This window comes from Dipodomys ordii, unplaced genomic scaffold (genome assembly GCF_000151885.1).
Source record: "Dipodomys ordii isolate 6190 unplaced genomic scaffold, Dord_2.0 Scaffold32, whole genome shotgun sequence".
NCBI classification, from domain to species: Eukaryota; Metazoa; Chordata; class Mammalia; order Rodentia; family Heteromyidae; genus Dipodomys; species Dipodomys ordii.
Window position 1 is genome coordinate 12991224 of NW_012267248.1, and position 21675 is coordinate 13012898.

The 21675-nt window shown below is 36.3% G+C and overlaps 1 protein-coding gene across 3 annotated transcripts in view; it reads left to right on the top strand.

The window, feature by feature from the left end:
* The first annotated feature begins 667 nt into the window (after nt 1-667).
* The window catches only part of Epha7 (EPH receptor A7), a 167802-nt gene continuing 146794 nt past the window's right edge, over nt 668-21675 (top strand). For 2 of the 3 annotated variants that reach the window (XM_013016705.1, XM_013016704.1), the window contains exons 1-3: nt 674-1022; nt 5521-5585; nt 8819-9488. In XM_013016705.1, coding sequence (XP_012872159.1) covers nt 926-1022; nt 5521-5585; nt 8819-9488 — 832 coding nt within the window. In that variant the 5' untranslated portion in view covers nt 674-925. Of the gene's footprint in view, nt 1023-5520; nt 5586-8818; nt 9489-21675 lie in introns of all 3 variants that reach the window. The other variant, XM_013016706.1, reaches the window with a different exon arrangement.

A 21675-nucleotide genomic window follows, 5' to 3' on the forward strand; every position in this document is an offset into this window, starting at 1 on the left:
ACATTTTTGTTCATGCATTCGGTTAAATTTATTCTTCCAAGGATTAGGGGTGGTGGTGACCAGACACTGTTCTTGAAGTTACAGAAAACGAGAAGTAGAAACTTTTCAAAAAATGCAAATAAAAACAAAAGCTACCACACTCCGTGGAGTTTGGAACTAGAGGAAAAGCGGGGGAGGGAAATAAAGTAAAAGACACTTTACTTAAAGGCACAGCTCATTTCACCGTCCAGGCTCCCAGAGATTGGTATTTGGGCTAGGGCTTGCTTCGCCTCAGGTTCCTAAAATACAGCTCTAAACAGGAGTGCAAGTTGGGAGCCTTGCTGTCGGATTTACTCAGCTTTTGGAAAGCCGCTGTGGCCAAGAGCAGGGCGCTCACAACCATCCTCTGCTAGCTATCCATCCTCCTCCTCCTCCGCCACCGCCGCCGCCGAGCATCCTGTGCGAGCCTGGAGCTCAGAACCAGGAGGGAATCCTGGACCCGCAACCTGACTCCGCTCTGCTCTGATTGGCTGGTCACTCGGACCCCGCCCCCGAGATGGAGGCGTCTGTCTCACTGGATCCCGCCCCTCGGCCCTGGGAATCGCGGCTTGGCAGGCCGGCTGCGCCTGCCAGTCAGTGAGAGTGGCAGAGGCTCTGGGTTCGGAGCCCCGCCCCCTCCCCCCTAATTGATATTATTGGAGTGTGGAGCAAGCGGCCGGTCTGCAGTCGGAGACTTGCAGGCAGCAAACACGGTGCGAACGAACAGGAGGGGGGAAAAATAACATAAAATAATAAGGGCTAAACGTGGAGCAGCCGGCCTGGGACCGAGAAGGGGAATCGATGCTAGGAGCGCAATCCTAATACTAATAATAACCCACTTCGGAGAAAACAGCCTTTCCAAAGCTACGCGTCAACTGCGACCTAAAATAAAACCTGCTCATGCACCATGGTTTTTCAAACTCGGTACCCTTCATGGATTATTTTATGCTACATCTGGCTGCTCCGCTTTGCACACACGGGGGAGGCGCAGGCTGCGAAAGAAGGTAAGGCGATGGGAACGCAAAGTTTGTTCTGACTTATTTATTTAGCTGTCTACCTTCACGAGCCGGCTCGTCCGCCGCGCTGCCGGCCGCGCCTCCGGCGCCAGTCGACCCTCCCCCGCCGGCTCCCCGCCCCCTCGCCGCTCGGGCGGCCGGCTCGCTCCGGGCGGACCGGCGGGCGGCCAGCCAGGGTTTCTCCGAGCCTTCTGCAGCCCGGCGCCCCGGTCCGTCCATCGAGGGGAGCGGGGTTTCAAGCAGGAGCAGACCGGAGGGCAGGAGCGACACGGGAGGGCGGGGAGGCAGGGGGTGAAGGAGACGGCGGGTGATCTCATGCCCTAAGACGGACCGCAGGCGGGTGCCACAGCCTCTCGCTCCAGCTCTCTCGGTTCCTTCTGTCTCCTCTCCCCTCCGGGAGGGAAGGAGTCCGCGACCAGAGTTGGGCTGGAAACTGGGGGAGTTGTAGCCTCGATCGTCCCCTCCGATCACCCCGCGGGTGAGCGGCCAGTGCTCTCAGAGCCTTCCCGAAAGCTGCCGCGACTTGCGTGAGCTCGGAAGACTCGGGTTACTAATGAAGTGCTCAATGCGTCGGGGAAGGCGGCGGGGGCCTGCGGTGGGCGCTCGGCCGGCGGCGCGGAACAATAACGCCTCCGAGGCGAAGCGGAGCGTGCAGCGCGCGCGCCCCGCTCCCAGTGCCCCGCGCCCCGCGCCCGACGGGCGGAGATGTCTCCATTCAGCGCGCTCTACCGGGCGCTGCTACCAGCGGGTGCTCAGCGGGATCCGACCCGCCGGGGACACAGGGGTGGGCTGCAGTTATGCAATTGGTAATGAGATGCCGCCTGGGTGATTAGAAGTCTCCAATCGTTTGCCCCTCGATCCGGCAGTCCAGGATTCTGAGTGGCCAGACCGTGCGGACACTGAGGGTGTTAGCCTTGGTAGAAGGGGACAGGATTAATTTGCCGGCTGGGTACGCCGGGGTATGGTGTATTTTCCCTTTTCCTTTGAACCATTGACAAAAGGTAAAATACCTTTCGGTGCCTGTAGTTGGAGCTGGGGAAAAAAACAAACAAACAAACCCTGTCAATGGAAGCGTCTCGCTTCTGAAGCAGTGTCACCATGCCCGAACCCCATAGGTACGGTTGATGATCCGACATTTTAAAAGCAGCATGCCAACAATTCCTTGTTTCCCGAGGTGTCGAGGAGGAGCCATCATCTCTTCGATTTAGGTCACTATGGTAATGAAGTCCGGGTTACTCCTCGGTCCTCCCTTAATCTATTCCCGAAAACTTGGTGGTTGCGGGTTGGTTTTCTTTATTCCTCTTACCCACTCCTGTTCCTTCCCTCAACATCCATCCCCCCCCCCCGGTTCCCCCAGCCCGGGGCTCATGCCAAGCTTTCAAACCGCCTGACCTTCTGACCCCCATTTCCACATCTACACACTCAGCTGAGGATGAACTCATTCAGATAAAACTGTGCGTTTGGGTTGATGCATACGCGTTTGCTGATAAGCCATGGTCTGCTAGAAACGCAGACCCATAAACACTATTATATATATGTATATATATCAAAACCCCACATTTCCACTCTCTGGACATTAGTGATCAGAAACAGCCATATCACTTTGCCCCGAAGGCTTCGGCATAGCGGGATCTAAAGAAAAGTTTTCGCCGCCGCCGCCGCGGCGGAGCCCGGAGCGCGAGCACTCTCGCAGACTAGAACAGGAGTTTGAGCTATAAATAACTGCATCACTAGGGGGAGAGAGGTTCCTGCAGCCAGCCAGTCTCGCTTGCTCTCTTTTGCTCTTCTGGGTGCTTACGTGGAGAGGATTTTGATTCTAGGAGCCTGGATCCTTTAAATGCACAAGTGAGATGTTTAAAAGGCAGGTGGAGGGACTTGCTCTGCGGCGGGCGGGAGGCGAAGGCGCCCGAGTTCCGGTGGCGACGCTTCCGCACCGCGCTCGGCGAGCGCCGAACCAGAGCTGGCGCGTGGGGGACTCGCCCCCCCCCCCGGGCGGTTGGGAGTATGGCCCGGGGCGTCCACAGGACCGGGGCTAAGTGCCAAGAAGCGCCCCCAAGCCGATACTCAGCGTCTACTGGGGTGGGAGGGTGGCGAGAGGAAGACAAGGGACCCGGTGCTTTTACAAACCCTTCGCTCCCCGCTACGTCCTCTCTGGGAGGTCGGTTCCCGCTACTGAGCGTGCGGGTCTAAGTCCATCTGCTACTCAGTGGCTAATTGCAGCAGCTGCTTTTCCTTTCCATAAATGCAGCCGCCGCCGCCGCCGCCGCCGCCGATCCCTCATGAGAAGCCGCTTCCCGAAAGCCCCTGTCTTGCTCTCGGCTCCTTCTAGAGCAAGGGCGCCACTGGCTCCCCAGAGTGCCCAGGTCTGGCGGAAGAGTAATGGATGCTTGGCGCGGCGGGCGCGCCCGTCTGCCCTGCACCGCCCCGCCCCGCCCCGCAAGCAGCCCCGCCCCGACCCAGGGATCCTGGCCGTAGGGCCCTAATTGCCTAGGTCAGGGCGCACCCCGCCGCCTCTCGCCCAGCTCCACGTCTCCCCGCCCTGCTCCCGAACTGCGAGGCTCGGTGGAAGGGGCGCGGGGGAAGGATAGCACCGCGCTCAGAGCAGGAAGGGGTTGTCCAGGGAGCGGACCGTGGGCAGAAAGAAGCTGATCACTTTCGAGCTGTGTCTGATTAAATGCTCGCCGGCTGGTTTGGCCTGTCGCGATTTGTTAAGTTTCCTCTCCTAACTTGCCAGTAGTAACTATATCACTTGCCCTGCTTTGATCTGACTCCCACCACCAGATAGCTGAACAGCAGCTGAAGGACAATCGCAGTGTTTACTGTAGTCAGAGAAAGTCACCTGGTTTTAATATCCCACTCCTGTATTGTCCAGCACAAAACACCAAGAACAACCACAAAAAGAGGAGGCAGAAAGCAGGGAGAAAAATCTCAAAAGGAGGGTAACTGGAACCCACATTGTTGCTACATGCTTCATTCCTCACATTGAAAGTAAAATAAAATGTGTTTTTAAAGTTTATCTTATTTAAATTAAAGAGTTCAGTGATTTTTTGATATTCTAAGTTAAAATGCGAACGTGAATCTTACAAATCATGAGTGTTTGCCATTGAAAGGGAATCAAAGGCTTCTAATGAATTCAAGCTTTCTTTTTCCCTGACATAATCTCTGCCAATCTTAAGTGTAAAACACTACAACAGATGCACAGAAACGGATTTCTCTCTATTTTCGGTTACCAGAAATACCTGATTCTTGTCAAGGAGTTGGACACATAATCAAATGTTCTTTTGTTTTCAGTGCATACAGAATTTCCTCCTGGTGATTCAGAATTGCTCTGAATTAAAGAATTCATATAAGCACATATAAATCAATTAAATATAAACTAATGTTTTTGGTGGGACCGATATTAAGCATATTTGCATATGTAAAGTATATTCATTATCATTTCTGGGCAAATTGAGGCAGTTGTCAAAATGCTTAGAGTCAGGAACATGTGCTAAACACACACACACACACACACACACACACACACACACACACAAACTTCCCTGAGTCTGAAGCCAGAGTAAATGCTTTAGGAGAATAGTTGTCTTAAAAAGCAATAAGACCTATCAAAGTATAATGTCTTAAAGATACATGATATCCTAATACATTGTCTTATTAGTAGTTGGTGGAATATTAATTAAACTTACATGAACATTCAATTATTTTCATATTTATACTCTGTCATAGCATAAAGGTAAAACACAATTTTTTTAGAAGTTGATTTAGTTTGAAGCATTCTGAGCTAATACATTGAAATGTGTGTTTATTAATGACCCCCAAATGTTGTCAATTACAACCCCCCAAAAAATTTAAGCAGGAAAAAAAATCTAAAAAAATACGAACTGGAACGATTTAGCTGGTATTAGATATTACTTTGTAGCTATATTTTGTAGATTATTTGTTTTCCTCATGATAATTTATTTTTAACATTTATGTATTTACTCTGGCTTATAAGAGAAAACGAAAATTTTCTTTTTTTAAAAAACAACCTCTCTCTAAAGATGGTGGTAAATACTGTTAGTAAAATAGTTTACATTGGTGACTGAAAAGTAATGTGGGAATTTTGTTTTATCATGTTCATACTGTTACACTTAACAGTTTTAGAGACCTCAGTGATTTATAAAACTTCAGTAGATAATCCCTGTATAAATGACTATATCACATTAATATTTTCCTTCCACTTTCACGCTTCTAATGCATGGTGAATTGATTTTAATATTTTTTAATAAAGCCAAATATAATATTGATATTTTAATCTATTTCCCCTCTTAAAGTAGAATATACTTGTATAACTTGATTATTCATTATACTGTTTCTTTATATAAATAATTATGCATATGTCTTAATTCATAAAGTGGTAATTATATAAATATTTGGTTCATCTTAGTATGTTTACAGATGTATTTCATTTTTTCTTATAACATTTGTAATAAACTTTGTCTTACAGTACTACTACTGGATTCTAAAGCACAACAGACAGAGTTGGAATGGATTTCCTCTCCACCCAATGGGGTAAGTAGTTCTTCTCAAAAAATATGACTATTTATTTTTAAAGCAAGAAACAGTTCTTTTTCCCCCCACCCCCTGGAGGATTTATTCACATGAATACATTTAAACTTTTAATTTCCAATATGCTGTTCAATATTTTAAGACATTGAGTTCTCTGGGTACAGAAGGTATACTTAGAACTTTGAGAAATGGAAAAAAAAAATCTGTATAGCCACAGTAATACAGTGGAGTTCTCATTGTGAGAGGAGTCATACCTCTGTGTTCAGGCTTTAAATGCTAACTAATTACAGGGAACATTCCTTTCACAAACTCACTTAAACCACTTTAGTTGCTTTATGCTTCTGTGGTATAATCGCCAGGTATGATGTGTGAAATTCTTTAAAACAGTATGTAATCTGTTTTCCTCTTTTAAAATAGTTTTACCACCATTCAAAAGACAGTCTAGAAGGAAACTGAAATAAATGTAAGGTACTGACACTGTGGCATAAGATTGGTTGTCAACAATTATTTAGATTATCTAAATTTATTTCAGGTATCATCTGCTGTTATTAATCAAAAGTGATGGCAGATTATGTTAAGCTTCTAGTAAAAATCTGCTCTCATAAATGCAAAATTTGTCCAATCAGCATATAAAAAGCCCCTAAAATATTGACTATTATTTTTCATATATTCAGGAAGATATATTACTTATTTAGTTTAGTTTCTATATTTTCTTTATGATTGTAAAATAAAGCACATTATCTGACTCTTCTTTAGGACTTAGGTTTTTAGTTAATTTTACCTTTGGTACATGAGCAAAAAAGCATGAATTATGGCGATATACAAATTTTAACAGATTTTGCAAAAAGAATGAAGATCTGTAAGGAACATATCATACAAGCAATATATCATGACCTAAAAATCAGTATGCAGATATGAAATGAGAACAGATTAAATCTGCTTAAATCTGAGGTTTTTTCATTCAATTAATTTCTGAGCAGTTGCTTCATACTATATCATGTTTTGCTCACAAGAAATTATGAAAAAGTGACAAATAATTTAGAGGTTAAGAGTGTGCTGAGTCTGAGTTATATATGTAAAGCTTTTTTGAAAGTATTTTCTATAAGTAAAATAATAGACATTACAGAAAGACATTCATGATAAAAAATGAAACACCTTCTTTGCCAATGACAGATGTGGTCCATTTTTCTATCATCCATCAATTAAAACAAATAGAGACAAAGGATGGTTTTATTTCACCGGAGAAGTAAACTGATATATGATTGTAGTATTTCATCCATGTAATCCACAAAATGATAAATTATGGCTGTCAGTGTTACCTTGGCCTCAAATGGGCATTTTATCAGTCCAGAAAATCATGATCTAGCTAGCGGTAAACCCTACATATCTATAGGAATCAAGAGATCCTATTAGAAAATGAGAAACACCATTTCCATATGTAATGCATGTGCTTAACTAGAAAAAGATTGTTACAAAGACATACAAATGTTTTTATAAGCATGCAATAGAATGTATTAAAGTTAAGACATTTTTCCCAATAGTGGCATTTGCGCAACTGTTTGAAGTATTAAAAAGTGAAATAGCACAAGAATAAACACATATATTTACACTAATTTTTACTCATATTACAGTTTTATTGGAAATTTTATTTCAGTAATGAAAACATAAATGTTATTAGGCTTCATAGGTAGTTTGATTTGTCACACTTAGAAATAATTACCCTTAAAGTTAGATAAAGGACTTTTTGAGAGATTACTTCACAAGTAACCCTTGATTTTTTTCATACTGATGAATTGTCAAAAAGGCATATTTGGCTCTATAGATTTGGGGATTTTTTTGGTAAATGTCATTATTAATTTTTCTTCTTTCAATAATTTCTAATTAAGAGTCCAAACATATCTATCCACATAAGTGAATTTGTGTTTCTTGGACTGATTGCATGTCAAACAGACTATAAGAAGCTCACTGAAACAAAGAGAAAATATGTGTACTGTTAAATAGTCACAAGCAAAATTGATGCTAAACAAATCAGAACATGAATACTGGATATTTGAAGAGCCTTGCTGATACTAGGTTGTCATCATAATTAAATAGTAGCAAATGCTAGGAAACTCTCATGCAAAAAAATTCTGGATTGTTGTGTACTGCTAATTTTTCAGTTTTGTGAATGTTCTAAGGACCCGTTTTAATAGTAGATATCACTGTTTTACAGAGTATTTAAGTCATACTTAGATCCTTTTACAAATAAAATTCATTTCCAAATAGTATTTTATTTTCCCATTCACATATTTTTTAATTAATAGTTCCAGTATTACCTGCTATATGACCTTGAACTTGAATAGATATTTCTGGCATTTCTTATTAGAGAAATGAATATAAGTTGATAACAGTTTTACTCTTACATATCAGAAATATAAGGTGGAAGGTTTTGTAATATCAAGGAAACACAAGTTGCTGTTGTTTTAAGTCTATCATGTAAAGTGAAAGTGTTCATTGTGAGTGGTAGATAGTATACATGGTTCAATAATCATTGCAATTATTGCTAAATTCACTTTTTCTTTTTAATGAGAATATACAACAGCTTGTACTATATATTGTATCAGAATATGAATGAATGCTTTTAAAATACATGCTATTTACCATGTGTATTTGGTTTTCTAATATCTATTGTTACTTCTTTATATCTCAATTTGAAAACTATTTCATGATGCCCACATTATAGATATGAACATGTTAGTGAATGCTTTCACAATTCATTACTCTTGGAATTATTTTCATTTGCATGTTTTTGGATACTCTAAGTATAACATGGAATTAAAATGTCAACTGAGCTATCAGGAATTTTGCCTTGCATATGTGTGTATATGCCATTTAAAAATTTAAATCATAGTGATCTTTAGTCTATAGAAATTTTAATCTCATAAGAGAATATAGCTTAAGCAAACATGCAAAGAAAGGCTAATATACTGGCAAACAGTGAGCAAAATGAAATATTTATTGCATTTTCAAACGATGCAAGCAATATAAATGATATTTGGATAAAAATGAAATGAACTGGAAATCAACCCTACCTTTTTTGGTTTACTGTGTGTGCTGGGATAGAAATCAACAGACCCTCCAAAGTTCCACATTTGTGATATGGCAAAGATTTTTGGTACACTTTGTAAAGCATGGAGTTTTTCATTGTTCTTATTATTTTTTGCTGAATGACTGATGAACTTTTAAATTTTTTCCAGTGGGAAGAAATTAGTGGTTTGGATGAAAACTATACTCCGATAAGAACATACCAGGTGTGCCAGGTCATGGAGCCCAACCAAAACAACTGGCTGCGGACTAACTGGATTTCCAAGGGCAACGCACAAAGGATTTTTGTAGAATTGAAATTCACCCTGAGGGATTGTAACAGTCTTCCTGGAGTACTGGGAACTTGCAAGGAAACCTTTAATTTGTACTACTATGAAACAGACTACGACACTGGCAGGAATATAAGAGAAAACCTCTATGTAAAAATAGACACCATTGCTGCAGATGAAAGTTTTACTCAAGGTGACCTTGGTGAACGAAAGATGAAGCTTAACACTGAGGTGAGAGAGATTGGACCTTTGTCTAAAAAAGGATTCTATCTTGCCTTTCAGGATGTAGGGGCATGCATAGCTTTGGTTTCTGTCAAAGTGTACTACAAGAAGTGCTGGTCCATTATTGAGAACTTAGCTATCTTTCCAGATACAGTGACTGGTTCAGAATTCTCCTCTTTAGTTGAGGTTCGAGGCACCTGTGTCAGCAGTGCTGAGGAAGAGGCAGAAAATTCGCCCAGGATGCACTGCAGTGCGGAAGGAGAGTGGTTAGTGCCCATTGGAAAATGTATCTGCAAAGCAGGCTACCAGCAGAAAGGGGACACTTGTGAACGTAAGTAATCATGCTTTTAAGACTCTATTTTGCCTTGTTTTCTATTTCAATAGCAGATATTTTAAGGATTCCCTATTTAAGCAAGTGTATCCGCTTTGTACTTCCTGCTCAGTTTATTGGATCTAAATGATTGCCTACAATGGTATTTTCACTATGGTATACAGATAACTATTGATGATAATGTTACCTGTTTAAGAAAATTTATTTTATTTGCTAATATGGGAAGTGATAGTTTCACACTGGGCTACATGGCTTAGAAGAGGAAACTAGTCCGATAGACTTTATCCCGCCCCGCCCCAAACTGAAGAAACATTAATTTGTTGAGGTATTGTTTCAAATAGTTTGACCTCAAATTGTCTGGTTCTTTGATTAACATCAAATAGAAGATTGAGGTACTGCTAAGAAGAGCTCTCCTGACAGGCAAGGCATAAACAGATTCAATATAAAATGTTAGAATTATCATACATATATATATATATATAAAGTTTCATTTCATAAATCTCTGAGTTTCATCTCCAGTGGTGTACTTCTTTGTGTGCCAAGTAATAATATGACTGACCTTTTGATAAGTCATGTTATAGTGTACTGGATTTTTGTCGAAAGGGGTCAAAGTGAACTTTTAATTATCACAGTACACTAATCATCTAGTTATAGTTGGTTTGAAACAACAGCAGCATACGACTTAGGAATATTTTATCTTTGATTTGTAAAATTTGGTTTTCTGTTATACAATATTTACACACTCACATAAGTGGCCATATATTCCAATTTAAAACACCGTTATGTCGACCTTCAAATTTGATATTTTCCATTTGTAGGTCCTGAAAAATATCATATAATAAAGTTATAATACTTCACTTTTAACAACTTTTGTGTATTTTATTTGGGTTTATTTTATTCAGCTAAGACAGCTGTGTGATTTTAATATTTATAATTTCTTGTGAGATTAGAAGGAACTAGATCTAATAATTATTATTATAACTAAATTTGCTGAATAGCTTAGTTTATGCAACAAGATAGATAAAATTATCATGTCTGTTTTACAGAGTAGAAATAGTGAAACAAATTGCTTTCTGACTGTTACTTTAGTAATATTCCTCGTAACCTAGATTCAAATTTTAGAGATTCTAACTCCAGAATCTGGGCTTTTAGTAATGGTATTTCTCTAATTTCTATCACCAAGTGAAAAAGCTAGTAATATTGTTTTTCATTGATGAACTCAAATGTTTCAAACATAGTATGGGTTCTTCATATCTTACATATGAATCACATTGTTTCCTCATAAAAATTCTCATTCTAGTTGAACACTAAAAGGAGTAATAATTATTCATATTTATATTTGTGATGTTGAATTTATTCACATGACAGTGGTTCTTTAAAGTTTTGCTGTAAATTCAATCCTGATGTTGTAATTTACCCACTGAGCTATAAAAAAGCAGTTTGCAAAATGAGTGTCAACATATACGATTAGTAATTATCAGAATATTTACTAGATGCTGACATTTTGTTTGATATATAGGGTTAAATATAATAAAATGTTAACATTTATTTCAAATGTTTAATTTTACTCCTTTTAATGTAATTATGAGAAATTTCAAAATTTGAGGCTTCGTTTATATTTCTATTAGTTATACTGTGTTAACTTTTTAAATGATGTAACTAAGCAAATATATATATATATATATATATATATGTATTTTTGTTTCTTGCTCAATGACTAAAATACCTCATTTGGGTGGTCGCTAAGCATATGCAGTACTTATGGCCCGGTACTGGATTATCATCTACATCATAGCTAATACTGTAAGGTGAACTCTGAACCACATAAATGGAGATGCTGGAGGTTAAAGTCCCAGAGGCTCTTGTAGAAGACTCCTTTTATATGACCTGAGGGGTTGGGCCTGCTTCCCAATCTCCTTTTTTTCCCCCATTCCTCTTTGGTAGCCCTCCTAACAGAATAGAAAATCTTTCAGTCTCCTTATATATGGAAGTAAAAACATGCAGAAAATTTACACAAAGAAAATTTATAACTGCTAGCAGGCTAGTAGGTAGAATGCTGCTCTATTTTATTGTATAGGACTATATCCAGAGAACTTATCCACTAGATGAAAGGAAAGTGTTCTTTCTTACCGATTGTAAGCTATCAACAATTACTTGAATGTGATGGTGGGTCAACATTGTTCTTTAAAAAAATAGAAACACTATGACATTTTAGCTTATAAAACAGCTGGTTTCAATTCTATACAGATTTCTGTTGATGTGAAAGTAGAGTTCAAGTATTACACAATTAAAAATAGGAATACAAGGAATAAGAAATAAATCAGAAATAAAAATATGAAAGTTTACCGTTAAATTTGTGAAAGGAATAGGAAATTACATTGTATGTACTATCTTTTAGGGTTTGAAGATTTTAATGAAACCCACAGTGGTTATTTCCACTTGGTGTAATTTTGCTTAACTGTTTCTGAATTTATTTGTTAGGGAAAAGCAAACAGAAAATGTTTGAGTCTATGTATTTAAGTAGTTTTTTAAAAAGGCTTTTCATGTAGTAACAGATATACTTACTGTGAAGCAAAGTCTTGAATTTTTTTCAAATGAGCAAACATCTTGCTAAACGTGGTATCATTAAAGTTAGTTGTTTTGGTTTTAAGAATTGAAGCTATGTTTGAGTTCTAAAATTATTGTCTTTTGCATACTACATTAAGGTACCTAGAAATAAAGTGAAATGACTCTAGTATCATTTCCATTAATAATGCTTTGGGTATGTGGAAGTAGGTATTAACAATGAGGAGATTTCATTAAGGGAATGTGATCGAAGGAGGAAAGATGATTTTGTAAAAGTCAAGTAAATTGTTTGGGCATAACTTTCTCAATTTTTATCCTTGGTAAGGTTGGCAATGAATGAAATAAGTTACACTTGACTCTGAGACTATGCCCCTTTGTGAACCACTTCTCTCCCTGGCGTAGTTCCAATGTGTTGCTGCAGGAGTACTTGCTTCTGGATTCAGTCCAGGCCTGCCTTTATAATATTCCTCCTGCTTCCTTTCAATGATCCTATAAAGAGTTGGAAAACAAATCCAGTCCCATATTGAGGGAAACTCATGTTTTGAGAAAAAATGCTTCTCAGTCTCTAGCCATATGAGGGTGGTTAGCCACTTAAAGGCAAGTTTATCCTGAGCCCTGTCTGGAATGACAGGCAATTGTAATGTTTGTTACAAGATTATATGAAATATAAATAACTTTGAAAACTGATCACCATATTAGTTGATGTAAAAGGTTTTTTGTGTCATGACTGCAAGAAAAGAATTCAATTTTGGAAGTCAAATGTTTAAGTCCACTAATATGTGGACAATTCTTTAGTGAATACTTAAATATTATGTTTTTATGAAAGTAGCACTTTACAGCAACTTTAAAACATATAATTCCAGATAGTGGGCTTTTATTGTCAAGCGGCCTTTTAAAAATGTATCTATTGTTTCAAGTTCTCTATAAACTAGCCAATATCTGTTCTTAGTAAAGAGGGTAGCCATTGAAAGAACTGAGAACAGACTGTATTATGCTTTACTTAAATAAATAAGATCAGAAGACTGATAAAATTGTATACTAAACAATGTTTATAAGTCTTGTAAATTTTACATGATGTTAGTACATTCAGAAAGCATAGTAGTATTTTTGCAAAATGTAGAGTTGGGTTTTATAACTAAGATTTATGTAGGAGATCTATAGTATATGTTGAATAGAAAAATGTTCATTTTCTCATTCATCCTTACTACATTTCTAAGAGAGAAAAAAGACTTTTTTCTATCTCTCAATGTGTGAAGAATCTGAAGCAAATAGATAATTATGTGTAACAATGTTGAATCTTGATTTTCTGTTTGTCTTTGCTCCCTAAATACCACACTATTTTGTTCAAGTTTGTTCTGGAGTTTAACTCCATGGACTTTGGTTACTCTAGAACTAACATCTTATTTTAAGTAGGGTGATTTCATAATTTTTCCTTGTTAACACTGCCTCTTTTTGTTTGAAAAATGATTTTCCTGATTTGGAGATTCAAGTATCTGATCTCCCTATTAATAAAAAGATAAGGATATGATGTAATTTACAGAAAAGTATAGAAATAAGAAAACAAAATTTTAGGACTTTTATTTTTGATAATTTCAAAGGGGAATTCAATAATAGATTTGTGATGTTTTCATTTTAAACATTTTCTCAATGGTTGATTATTATATTTCATTAAGAACTAAGAAATCTTGCTATCATAATTTTAATGTATAATTTATGGAAATACAACATACACTATTACATATATTTAAATTGCATTCAACTTAATAGAATTTACTATAGAATTTTTGAAAATCATTTTTGCAGACAAATAGCATGTGATTTGTGCCATCACATTTCACACCACTAATGAATTTTGAAGACACACCATATTTATAATTTAATATATATGTATATGTATATATATATGATATGCACCTCAACAGAAGCAGCTCAGATCCTAAAGTCAGAGGTTGTAAATTCTGCTCCATAACTTACCAGCTACTAAAAGTAGGACATTTTTCTCTAAACTCTAATTTCCTTAAGTATAAATTGGGGCTAATAAAAATAGTATTTTCCTCATAGATTTCTTGTCAGAATTGAATGAAATAATGCATGTTAAAACCCTAAGAATAGTATCTGGGACATAGCAAATAACCAATGGATGCTTTCTGTTATCTTATTATTAATAATGCTATAAGGTGTTTGCTAAGTAAAGAAATCTCATGACAATGAATGAATGAACATATATCTCACAAGCCATAAATAGTTTAAAATATACTTTATATCCATAATCCACTTCAGGTAAGCCACCTAGGAGAGCATTTCAATAAAAGAAAACATTTGATGTGCAGACCTATGATCAATAAATTTTTGTCCCAAATACCTGGGGAAAATATTTTCCCATAGCATTTTATTAAGCTGTGCATATACCTGGAAGTACTGGAAGTGACCAAATGTCCAATGCTAAGGTGCCTTACTTTGATTGAATTTAGGTATTAAAATATCAGGGAGGCTCTATAGGAATTTTGAACTGCTGTATTAGTCATTTTGAATGGCTAGGAAAGTAATATTTTTCTACATTGCTATTTAGAATTATGCAAAATATACACTGGATAATGAATAGATAAACCAAATCCATACAAATGACTTTATTATAAATACTGGGAATGAAGTGACCTTCTGTTCTCTCTGCATTTCTAAAGTATCTAGGAAATTAACATTTAGTTTTGTACATCATAACTATTAGTTAATATTAACCTGATAGTTTATTAAAAGACAACCTGAGTTATATCTTCAAAATAGGAGATTCTAATGGACACCAACTTCTGAGTGAGGCAGAGCTCAGCTAAAGAGCACAGGAAATGGAAAGTATATTGTAAGTCATATTAAGGAAAAGAAATGCAAAACGCTTGATAAAAAAATACTGCTCATAGATTTTGTTATCTTAGTCATTAATACATAAGTGCTATTTTAAGTATTTTACATGTAATAGTTTAATAATATAAGGGGTGTGAACAGTCATTTAATCCAATAGTTAGGCATTATTAGTTTCAAAGTGATAAATTTTGTAGTGATGTTTTAATTATCAATTTCAATTATATATAATCAGCTGTGTACCTCATGTTATCTAAACATTGTTTTCTGTGAAGGAACTATTGTGAAGTGAGGACGTGCTAAGTACTACTATGCAGAGAGTGGTGGAATCAGGCCGATTCTGACTTTAGAATCTACAACCTTTGGTTAGTAAAGAAGAATATTCTATCTGTTGCAAACACATAAAAATGAGCTTTTAGAATATGTTGAAATGTGTATAACACATTTGTCTCCATTTTTTCAAATACACTAAATATTTCTTTCTTTCTTTTTCTTGTTTGCTTTCCTAGTCCAGTATTTAAGAGCAGTCAAAATGTTCCATGAAAAGTATAATAAACAGAGCATCCCTTTACTTAAACAAAACAAAACAGAACGAAAATTTAGGTTCCTTATAACCCCAAAAACATTCCTATATTTTAGTCTGGCATTTAAATCCTTTCACCTTGACCCTTTTAGTCACTGTTTTATAGTTCAGTCCTAACTCCCTTTCCCTAGTACTGATTTGCCTAGCACTGATTTTTTTATTATTATTATTATTTTTGTTGGTCATGGGGCTTGAACTCTGGGCTGTCCTTGCGCTCTTCAGCTCAAGGCGAATGCTCTACTGCTTGAGCCACAGCGCAACTTCCTAGTACTGATTTCTTCTACCTAAGTTCACACATTTCTTTGATGCCCATTGTTTAACATTGGACCTAAAGACATTCAGAAGAAATATTTTCATAAATACTTCTTATTCTATGGTTCTACACATTTTTAAAGACTCCCTCCTATGTCTGCAATGAACTCTTAAGCAAATTCTGATGAATACACAGCTCCTAGTTATTTTTTTTTTAATTTTTTTGGGAGTCCGGTCATGGGGCCTAATCTCTGGACCTAGGTGCTGTCCCTCAGCTCTTCAGCTCAAGGCTAGGGCTCTACCACTTGTACAGCTCCTAGTTCTTAAAGTACCATTTTGTCCCCCTCTATTCCTTCCCTTATGGTCATCCTTCAATGCCAGCCAGCTTAGTTTAGGCTAGGCAACTGCCTTTCCTTATAGTTCCTAATGAAATGCCACTTACCCAATTTAATGACCTCTCTTTTTGGAATGTTTATAATTTAACCTATAGCAACATCAGTATCCTCACATGGTATCAGAGTTTGCCCACCTGTATTTTCCTTTTACAATTTTCAAGCTTCTTAACAGTCAACCCTTCAGTGTTTGAACTATCCATCTTACTGACTACTGCTTCTCCTTGTGCCATCTAAGGCAATAAATTCAGCAAATTTTGTAAATATTTACTTATAAGGTACCCATTGGTCAGAAAAATATTTTGTTTCCAAATCATATAAGCCTTTCATTTTTATTGTATGTGGCTTGTCTTGATGATTTAGTTTCAAATTCTATGAACATGAGTACCTGAAATCTTAATTAATTTATCTTATAGCATAGATCTGGATGGCCTGTTGATAATTAGCAAACCTGGACAGGACACTGCTCCAGATTTGAAAAACTTATTTCTATGAAAATACTATAGCTGATTTTGCTGAATAACTGTCACATTACTATTGTCTCTAATTTTTTTTCTTTCCAATTTCCTCGTCTCTTAGAAGTAATTTGTCCTCTTTACCATTTTCAACATCTGAAGTAACAGAAATCAAAGTCTGATCACATTTTCTATACCAAGGATATGTTGAAATGTGTTTATATTTATCTTCCATGACTTTTGTTCCAAAATGATGTTAGTTTGTTTCCAATTATATATTGTGAACAATAGTTTCAATTGCTAACAATATATGCAAAGCATTCTCTAAGCTATTATCACATCTATCATTTAAATTGGTATTTCATAATGGGTATTTCACTGGGACATGGAAATCAGGAGTATCATGATTTGAGGCCAGCCAGATCATAGTTAGACCCTATTCTAACACATAAGATAGGTGTGGTAATGCATATCTGTAAAGTGGCGCTCACTCAAAGGATCATGGTCCCTGGATGGATTATAGAAAAAAAGCATGATCCTATCTTTAAAATCACCTAAAAGTAAAAAAAAAGAAAAGAAAAATAGAAAGGGCTGTAAGCATGGCTAAAGGGAATCTTGATGTTTCCAAACTCTTCATATTGTCAAGCAAGCAAACAAACTCACGAAAGGAATATATGTATATTCCAGTTTATATCAAAAGAGTATTTACATACTTGAACTAGTAGTTGTATTACCTTTGCATTTTCTTAAAATTAAAAAAATCACATTTATTCTCAGAATACTTATTTGAAGACACTTTCGAGTGAGCAATATGCATGGATCTGGAACAAATGACAGCCAGAGGGGAAGGCTTCTGGTCTCCTTCCTCAGAAACTATGGCTGCTTTCTGTTTCATGTGTACTGAATAGTGATATGTGCTCAATAAAGTTTTTACATATAGAGAAATGTCATTGTGATGCTGAAAATTAGAGTCATGTCACCATTTCTGATTAGAACATTATAGGTGCTATTTACAATTTTACTGTCGTATCCCCATCTCCAGTCATCTTTGTATGCACTCATCCAAAGGAAAAATTCATAGAAGTTCGTCCTTGTTCTACTCATCTTTATTTATTACTAATAGAAAGAAGGGGGGAAAGAAAAGGAAAAGACAAAGGAAATTTATGTGTCTGATTTAGTTTTCTGTGATTTAGTAAATTAATATATGACCTTAGAGACTTTCTAATTTATCTAGCTATAACAGGAATATGGTCATTATTATGTTTCTAGTAGAAGTATAAATTGGCATGATTTTTTGACAATCAATGTCAAAATATAAATTTGTAATAATTTTTTGATAAGATTTTTCTACAAATTCTTAGCCCTTTCTTCTGAGGTAATTATCACTGATCTATGAAATACTTTGTTCCTGATAAATATTGTGAATGATATAGTTATTATAAAGTAACATATTGTGGGGAGGAATTTAATATCTGTCCACTTGATAGTTTTCTCTATGTAAATACAATAAGATACAGAGAGGAACATTATAGAAATTGATTTTATTTCAGTTTTTCCATATATTTAAGTTACTTTACCACCTTCAAGCTATCTTAAACATTTGTTTTTGGGGACTTCCTGCATCTTCATCAGGCTCTTTAGGTAAAGTTACTTAACATCCCATGCACATATAATTTAAGCTTCCATTTTTTCTATCATTTTTGCAAATTTGATACAGGTTTGAGTTTAAATTAAGTTATGGTTACAGACTTTCAACATTTTTCTACTTATGCTACAAACTTTCTCAAACTTACAGCATCTCCATAGACAAATTATAATATTGATCCAAATGACATTTCCTAGGAACCAAAACGGTTCTCTCATTTGAATGATTTACACACAGGATGTGTTTTATCATTTGCTTCAAGTAACCCATGACATCTAATTTAGTCCCTTACTTATGGTAGTGTTAGCCAGAGGGCTGTACTGAAGGTAGTAATATCAAATTTGACCCGTCATTGAAAGCCTGGAACTCAAGAAGGTTACTCAGTGATGCTTTTATTAATAAAATGTATTATCGATCAGATGTAATTATTAACTACCCAGCTTGCTTTGTTATTATTATTGAAGGTGAATCATCAAAAATTACTACTATAACATATTCTACATTTTTAGAAGTTTTTCTGAAGGACCTTGGAAAGCACAGGAATTATGGCGGAATTGGGATAAGGGTGGATGTGTGTAATGTATTTAAAGAATGTCTTCACATTTATGGTATCTAGTTATGATAAAAGTTTATTCTGGAAAAATAGAGGAGAAAGTAATCAGTTCACAACCTGACTAACTCTTCCAGTGATTTATATGTCTACATGTTTATTTTAATGGTAGCTTGCCATTGTTATCTATTTCCCATGTGGACATTACATTTAATGCATTTACTTTACTTATACATGGGTTAAACTAGCAAAAAACACAATGGATTTTTAAACTGTCTTCACACTTTTAAAGGAGCAAAGTAAATTGTTACATTGTACACCTAATTTTGTTGCCATTTCCTATAAAGAAGTTTTACCCTTGAAATGCTCTAACTCAAATATCATGTATTCTTGTAACCTAACTATTTTATCAACTTTATTATACCAAAGGTATAATCTTGCATAGGCCAATTAGAAAAGTAATCCCTTATGCATTTTAGTACCTTAAAGATTAGAAAAATCAATTTCATTCTTCTTTTTTAGTCTTTCATTCTATTAAAAAATCTCACAATATATAATACATAAACATATAAACTCATGTACATATTTATACATATAAGAGCATGAGAATATTCACATGCACACATACATGTAATATGCACTCACATACTACCCTCATGAGAGATTTTTTTAAATGTCCTTAATCAACACACACACACACACACAAAAAACAAAACACATTTTTCTCCTTAACCTATTTTTAGATTTCTAAATTGCTGTCTTCTGATGCCTTAATTTACAATTGACAAATACTTAAGATTTTGCTTTCTGTGGAAATCACAATTAACAAGTACAGAGGATCTGGGACTACATATTTAAAAAATAAAACAAAATGACTTCAAGCCCTCTTAGTAATACTTCACAAAAATGAGAATTCAAGCCGGATCCTGATGGCTACAATTCATCCTGTCATCTAGCTATTCAGAAGGCTGGGATCTGAGTATCACATTTTGAAGCCAACTGAGGCATGGACTAAAGTCTATGAAACTCTTATCACCAATTAATCACCAAAAAGCTTGAAGTGGAGCTGTACTCCAGGACTCTAGGACTACTTCCCCACCTCAAAAGAACAAAAATATGAAAATTAATGAACAATATTTTTAATCTAATTTTAAGTAGGTAGTTTTTCTCTATAATATACAATACTTTTACATCTTGGAAAACAAGATAAATTAAATTTCATACTTACAAGTGTTAGAGTTTTCTATAGTATGTTAGATCTAAAGAAATTAAATCTTAACAGTTATCCCTCTTTTGATAGTCTGTGTAAATATGCTTTCGAATGATACCTTTTGGGCATCTTTTATGTTCTCCAATGAACAGGATTTCAGCAGAAGCAGAAATAGATAAGTAAGCACTTATTGTCCAGGTTTCCTCGGCAAAAGCTGCAGAATTTAGCTCCCAAACCCATATAAGGGCAGAGAGGTAATTGGACTACTGCCAGATTTCTTCCTTAGCAGAGTGAGGCTTCAATATTCAGGCTGTGGTCTGGAGCAGGAAAAGCATGTGTTGAGACAGTACTGTATTCCAGTTAGAAAAGGAAACTTGACAGGAAACTTCTCAGGTTTGTTATAGGTCATGATTCTTACTGTGTATAATATTTATTCTGTATAAACATTATATACAAGAGAGAGTATAATAATCATTTTTAAGTTCTCCAACAAAGCAGCATTGGTAATCTGAACTCAGACAGCTTGCCTGTACATTGCTTTTCAAGATTACTTATCAGGTCATCACTACATAAAAATTCATCCTCACATTAAGAATGACTTACTTCTTTAAAGGTGAAACAAGTCTTTTTACTTCTGATTTCTCTGGTTTCTTTTCTGTAACTTCTGGGCTCTTGCTATTCATTTACATACACTATTCCACTGCTGAAATATTTATAATATACACTTTTATCTACTAAGTGTATTCAAATAGCGAAAGTACATCTTCCTGTCACATTCTGTATTTTCCTTCAATGAAAGATAATAATATACCTGCAAACAATTTGCTCTTAGCTTTCCTTATATGCAAGCAATTTTACATATTATAATTCAGTATCTTTCATATTAATACTCAAAGAAAACTATTGAACTTTATTATTTGCTATCATTTCTTATAAAATATCTTTGATTTAATAATAATATAAATTATTATGTAAATAATGCATGTGTTTGATTCTGTGTGTGTGTGTGTGTGTGTTTGTGTGTGTGTGTGTTTGTGTTTTCCTGGGAATAAAATCCAGAGTTTTGTGTATGCCCTTAAGTTTTGTTTATTTGCTTGTGATAGCGTCTTGGCTATGTGGGTTGATTATATTCAATCTCAAGATACTTCTACTTCAAAACTCCTAAAAGTTGGGGTTGCAGGTGTGTGCCACCATACCCCACAAATGCCACTAATTTGAACTGTAGCTCATAGTGTTTTATTTTAGTAGAATTCTTGGGCAGAATAACGGATGGAGCTTTACCTCTGTAGGTCTGAAAATATCCATCAATTCCCTAAACTAGTAAAATTAAACTTGAAAAAGTACTGTAGTAAAGACAAAGTCAAATTTCATAATAAAATTTATAAATTGAAATGCTGAATGAAATTACTTTTGTCATTTGAATCTTGATCTGTTCTATAAAGCTAAAAGAGTAAACTAGACTCTGTTCTATGATGAAGCTTATGGTTCATCATAGTGTGAGGATTGTGATTGAATAATTTCAGACTTATCATCCCTAACAAATGTGAATCACTCAATCAAGACGTATATATTACTACTTACTAAGTAATATTCTTAATCCTTACTGTTTTAATAGGTGTCACAGTTATGACTTGGTACGCTTCAGTTTGAAATTTTGAAGTAAAGATAAACAATAAGTAAAA